The 7,047-nt window shown below is 33.1% G+C and overlaps 1 protein-coding gene across 1 annotated transcript; it reads right to left on the bottom strand.

Moving 5' to 3' along the window:
- Positions 1-2,604: 2,604 nt before the first annotated feature.
- On the bottom strand, positions 2,605-3,072 carry LOC148579446 (uncharacterized). Its single transcript, XM_088490118.1, has one exon. It carries the CDS (start codon positions 3,070-3,072, stop codon positions 2,605-2,607), a length of 468 nt encoding a protein of 155 aa, XP_088346244.1.
- Positions 3,073-7,047: the final 3,975 nt, after the last annotated feature.

The following is a 7,047-nucleotide window of genomic DNA, read 5'->3' as shown; positions in this document are numbered from 1 at the left end:
TAGAAAAAAAAAATCTTAAATGACTCCTAACAATTATTTTAAAAGATAACAAAATTTTTAATAAAAAAAATATTTTTTTGATCTTTAACTTTTATTTCTATAAAACTGATTAATTATTTGTCAATATTTTTTTTGTATTAACAGAATTAACCTATATGACATGTTAAACGATAAAATTATCAGTTAAAAGCCAACAATAATAAACAAATTCTTCTCGTTGTCTTTTAGGAATATTTCTCAGGGTTGTTTAGTTATTTTTTATTTTTTTATTTTTTTAAAATACATTAGGTAAATTTATTATGTACAATTAAAAAATATTAATAATTTTTAAAATATTTTTATTCTTATATTTATGTTCTATTTTTTTAATTTCAGATGTTTTTTTTTCTTTATCATCGTAAAACTTTTGAAAATATTAAAAGAAAAAAAAGAAAAAACAAGATATAGAAAAAAATGTGGATAAAAAAGAGAAGATGCAGAGGCACGTGTGTGAAGAAAAAAAACAATTAAAAGCGTTTAGTTAATAGAAATTATTTTTTTATGGAAGTTACAGTGGTGTATTGGCCAAATATTGAGAATGTAGGAGTATTGTCGAATGGTAGGATTCAGTTTTAACACGGTAGGGGACGTGTTGACAGTGCCTCAGAGACGTGTCAGGCAATGAAAACACGCATGTGGGCGTGGTGAGGTGGGTTGGAGGGACGTGTGGCACAGCCCTGCCAACACATAGGGGGCGTGTTGCCTCTGAATTTTGGCAGTCCAGCAGAGTCTTTGCTCCTTTTCGAGGAGTCTGGAGCAACACGGGGAGGGGGGCGTGTTGCAGGTGGTTTGCATGCAGGGAACAGCCCCCACTCCGATAATCAGCAACGTTCAAAGTCCCTCTATAAATTGAACTTCTGGAACCATTTCTCATGCATGAATGCTTCATATGTTCACTGTGAGAGGAGAAGTTGAGAGAGTGAAGATAAGTGTAAGAGTTAAGTTTTTTTGTGTTGTTGTTGAATGCTTCACAATTTGATCGTGAGAGAAGAAATTGAGAGGCTGAAGAAGAGTGTTAGAGTTAGGGTTGTTTGAAAAAAAATTATATAAAAAAAAATTATTAATTTGTAGTGTGTAAAATGGTACGTAATTATACGACACCTGAAGAACATATCATCAATTATTTGGATCATCCAGTTTATGTAACTGTTTGTTAATCTGTTTTTAGAATTCAGTATTGTTTCAGAAGTAACTGAATGTAACTCTTAGTTAAGCTGCTGTATGTTTACCTAATCGAAATTCAAAATAAGGTCTCAGAATTAAGTGAATATAATTCTTCGTTAATCTTTTGTATGTTTACCTCACAAAGGAATTAGATGGTAACATTAACATAACAATACAAACACGACAAATGAGAAAAACATTAATGGACAAAGCCAAATTTAAAAATACAAACACGACAAACTAGAAAAACATTAATGGATAAAAGAACCCTAAACATACAAACACAAATGCCAAATAAGGTCTAGGAACCACCATCGTCACCAGCACCACTCGGTCCAGCCGCTGAGGACATCGACTCCAACTATGACTCTTTCTACCACAGAGACGGCATATCCAAGGACCACGCATATCGCGTGAGTCCATTTCATTCAAGTATCGGGTCAACTTGGGACGACCTTTCGATGTTCTCCTCAAGGCGGGATTAGCGACCAATGTGGGTCCCTGATAAGCAGGCTTTGTCTCTGCATTGCCTAATGGTACAAACTCAAATCTGTAGACCTTATGCACCTCTGTCATCCTGTACACATCATGCACATACAGCTGCCAATCGAGTCGCTGGTTTGTACAACAAGCAATAACATGTCGACATGGTAGTCATTCCACCGGAAAGTGTCCACAGTCACACGTTCGCCGTGCAAGATCAACTACCAACACCTTTTCATTAGGCATTTCACGAACCTCAAACACCTCATTCCATCTATCAAAACAGTGCACAACTATATTCCCAGCATGTTGCATGTTTGCTTCTATCCGCTGTTGTGCAAATACAGAGTAATTAAATCCAGCATGCTTGCGTTCGTGAGTCTCGGCACTCTTCCGCGTAAAATGTTCGTTTAACCGATAATACGTTGCTCGGACGAGCACCAACACAGGGTGGTTTCGGACACCCTTCAAAACTGAATTAATGCACTCCACAAGGTTTGTCGTCATATGGCCCCATCGATGACCATCATCAAATGCCAATACCCAGTGTCTAAGTCCAATGGCATCGCACCACCGGGCATATGCCTCGCCTCGCTCTTCCAACCTCTTGTAATTGATGTTGTACTCCTCCACTGTCCTTGAATACCCTATGTTGACAACAAATTTTTGCAAGTGCGGTACTTTGAATGCCTTTAAGAAGTTGCTACCGATGTGCTGTATACAAAACATCCACCATGCTCTCGGAGGTTGTCAATCGCCACCGGAACGATTTACTGCTACCCGGATTGACTCATGTCAATCTGAGATCATACCCACACCGTCTGATCTAACAACATGCCTTCATAGATTCCTTAGAAAGAAGTGCCACGCATCAGCTGTCTCGCCCTCCACCAGGGCAAAGGCGATAGGCACAATGTTCTAGTTCCCATCTTGTGCAACAGCAATTAGAAGTGTACCTTTGTATTTTTCGTACAGATGTGTGCCGTCAACTTGAGCTAGAGGCTTGCAATGCTTGAACACCCTAATGCATGGATAGAAACTCCAAAATATGCGGTGAAGTATTCTGATACCATCCGCCTCCTCAGTCCCGTTGTATAGTGGTCGTGTTTCTATTTGGACTATTGAGCCAGGCATCTTCTGAGTCATGACCGAGAGCCACCATGGCAAAACTTGATAAGAATCCTCCCAACCATTGAAAACTTTGGCTATAGACTTCTGTTTTGCCAACCAAGCCTTTTGGTAACTGATGGTGTAGTTAAACCTTGACTGAACTTTCGCAATTATAGATTTGACCTTGATGGACGAGTCACTCTCAACCAACGGCCTTATAGCCTTAGCAACTGTGTCCAAATCTAACTTGGAATGATCCAGTGAAATCGTTCCCATGGTGCATGTGTGCCTGCCGTTGTATCTCCGTATCTCCCAACAACCTTTTTTCCGTATCAAACTTGCTCGGATAAGTCAGTCGCACCCATGCCCAAACAACTTGCATTTTGCATAGAACGTCAATGGTTCGGACTCATAAACATTATAGTCGACTCCTCTAGAGATAATGTAACTTCTGATTGCTGCGACGACAGAATTTCTAGAACTATACTCCATTCCTATCATGAACTTTCCGTCCTCAAGATCAGCAACACCTATAAAAAGCAGAAATCATCATTCATTGATCCATCCGAAATATAAATTTACAAAAAATATTATTCACTTATCACGTACCTATGTTTGCATATTCCAAAAATTCCGGTGCATTCATCGCGTCAAGATCCAAATTACGCATAAAAGATGGGACGTTCATCGGTTGATTGACTGCGGGGTGAACCACCACATTCTCCACTTCTGCTTCGACTCCCACATCACCATCCTCGTCTTCATCGCCAGCTTCATAAGTGGTTTCAAAGTCCCCTTCACTGTCACTGTTCATTCCTTCGTACACTGCAGCTCTATCATCCTCTATATCTAAATCATTTTGAATCTCATCTGCCTCTATGTCTTCAAACTCAACATACAGCTCAATCTGTGGTTGTCACATTTGAGTTTGCCGGTGAATCTGGAACATATTTTGCATACTCTCCTCGTCAGTGATCGGCATGATATCAAACTGTATTAAACCACTAAAAACTATAACCGGATTCCAGTACAATATACTGCTCACTCTCCTCAATATACTATTCTCCATGCTTTGACAGAGACCGTTTTAAAGCTTGATAAACATCATGGTGCATGGAACCACAAACGAAAATGGATTCTAACACACAAACCTCACTCTCTCATGAGTATTTCATATAATCTCACCATTGCAATACACTATCACGTTTGCGGTGCCCTCCATTACACTAGCAACACACTCAAAGAATACTCTTTCTCGCAATGAAAATGGTACCAGACTTTGCCTTATATAGATGAAGTACTCAGCACGCCCACCTCCATGTTGCAATCACCAACCAACCAGCCTTCGACACGTGTAACACGCCTCCCCTCCCCCGTGCTGACTCAGCATGCCCCCCATATGTTGCAGTCTCGTGCAATTAGACTTCGCCACGTGGATTCGCACCCACCCATGTGCTGACTCAGCATACCCTCCATGTATTGCAGGTTAGTGCAACCAAACTTCGCCAGGTGGCATTCACGCCCATCTATGTGTTGACTCAGCACACTCCCCATGTATTACAGTTTACATGCAACACATACCCCCACGTGTAAAAGTATCTTCTAACACCACCAATCTGTAAATACATACCCTGTACTCCTTTTAAACTCAAACACCAATTTTAATCCTATAATCAAATTATTTTAACGTTAGTTAAACTTAATTACAAAATTAATTTATCCATATAATATTCTATTAAATTTTAGCCCCGCTTAGAGATCAATAATGCTAATTTTGAGAATCAATTTGAGAGAAGTAAAATTTATCAAACATATATACTTGCATCAAGATAAATTCTAACTAAATAACAATCAAGTATCCGTTGTTCAACAGAAAATTATATATATATTAGCACCAAAGTATATTTTTATATTTAGAACACAGAATATATCTATTTTATATTTAAATAGTTATGTATTTCTTTTAAAAACATCTTGGGTGAAGTGTTGTTTGAAAACTTTTTTTCAAATGAACTAGACAATATTGCAAAATCACAAACTCACACACAACATTTTTAAAGGTTTTTATTCATTATTTTATCTCAACTAAATTTTAAATTCAATTATAATTATTTATGAGACAAATGAATTCTCACTAGCCAATGCCTCGATCATGTTGGAAATTAAACATTATAGGTGAATGCTACCCAACCCCTCTAAAATAACATGTAAGTTATTCTTCATTATGTGTCACATTGTAATTGGTCCTTATGTTAACCATAGTTGGGTTATTTTATAATTTATTATTCTTAAAATATCAAAGTTCCACTTCCGTTAATTGAAGCACATTCCACTCCTCCATTTTTTGTTCATCACTTCATCACCTAGATTCGGTCCTTCCAAGCACCGTCGCGTTCGTGACAAGAAGCGCCAACGTCATGGCCATCTACTGCCCTCCCACACAACTTCTCTTTCTTTAGTGCATAATCCCTTAGTCACGTCGTTGAATTCCTTCGCCCATAACTTGTCCTTCCCAGTATAGCCAGCACCTCTTTTTGCCATGGATCACTGCTTATCCACATAATTAATGGTTAATTTTGGTTATTAAATTTTTTTATTAAAAAAATATATCTTTATTTAATTACGTAATGGAACATATATTTATATGTAAAATATAATATAATAAAATAAATTTATTCAAAGTATTTAAAAATATAATTAAAATTATGAACATACAAATATAATAATAAAATTTGTACTCCAAACAAATAAACATATTTTTTTATCATACATATATTATTTAAAAAATAAATATATTATTAAAATTAATAACAGAAATTTAAAATGATAAAATTTAACCTTTTTACCGTATTTTTTATAGTATTTTTATTTTTTAATTTTTAATTTATTAGTACTTTATTATTTAATTAATAATTAAATAAATTATTTTTATGAAAAATTATTTTTTGTATTATATTAGAGAAGAGACCAATATAGCAGTTTAAAAAATAAATTGTATAAATATTTAAGAGATAAATATGAAATACATATCTAAAATAAATAAAACAGACAAAATAAGAGTACTCTTGAGAAATGGAGAATTATTTTTGTCTGTTTTATTTATTTTAGGCATGTATTTCATATTTATCTCTTAAATATCTATCTATATAATTTACTTTTGTATTTAAAAATTTTAATATTATCTATTTTTTATTTAAAAATCATTTTTACATTATTTTTTAAACTGTTATATTGGTCTCTTCTTTAAGATAATACAAAAAATAATTTATCATGAAGATAATTTATTTAATCATTAATTAAATAATAAAGTACGAATAAATTAAAAATTAAAAGAATAAAAATACTATAAAAATACTTGTAAAAAAGTTAAATTTTATCATTTTAAACTTGTGTTATTAATTTTAACAATTTATTATTTTTTAAAATAATTTATGTACGATAAAAAATATGTTTTTCCTAATTTTAATTATACTTTTAAGTACTCTAAATAGAGTTATTATATTATATTTTACATATGAATATATGTTCTATTGTGTAATTAAATAAAGATTTATTTTAATAAAAAAATTTAATAGCCAAACTAAACATTACTTAGGTATGTATTTCATATTTATCTCTTAAATATTTATACAATTTATTTTTTAAACTGTTATATTGGTCTCTTCTCTAATATAATATAAAAATAAATTTTCATACAAATAATTTGTTTAATTATTAATTGAATAATAAAGTACTAATAAATTAAAATTAAAAAATAAAAATACTATAAAAAATACGGTAAAAAAGTTGAATTTTATCATTTTAAATTTCTGTTATTAATTTTAATAATATATTTATTTTTAAATAATATATGTATGATAAAAAAAATATGTTTATTTGTTTGGAGTACAAATTTTATTATTATATTTGTATGTTCATGATTTTAATTATACTTTTAAATACCTTGAATAGATTTATTTTATTATATTATATTTTACATATAAATATATGTTTCATCACGTAATTAAATAAAGATATATTTTTTTAATAAAAAAATTTAATAATCAAATTAACCATTAATTATGTGGGTAAGTAGTGATCCACGGCAAAAAGAGGCACTAACTATACTGGAAAGAGAGATTGTGTGGGAGGGCATGGCGATGACGTTGGCGCTTCTTGTAACGAACGCGATGGTGCTTGGAAAGACCAAATCTAGGTGATGAAGTGATAAATAAAGAATGGAGGAGTGGAATGTGCTCCAATTAATGGAAG

This window comes from Arachis ipaensis, chromosome B10, assembly GCF_059453495.1.
Source record: "Arachis ipaensis isolate K30076 ecotype BB chromosome B10, ASM5945349v1, whole genome shotgun sequence".
Taxonomy (NCBI): domain Eukaryota; kingdom Viridiplantae; phylum Streptophyta; class Magnoliopsida; order Fabales; family Fabaceae; genus Arachis; species Arachis ipaensis.
This window is presented reverse-complemented; position numbering and strand designations above follow the sequence as displayed.

Excerpts from the sequence above, each read along its gene's own strand:
- LOC148579446 (XM_088490118.1), bottom strand. The coding sequence starts at position 3,072 with ATGGGAACGATTTCACTGGATCATTCCAAGTTAGATTTGGACACAGTT.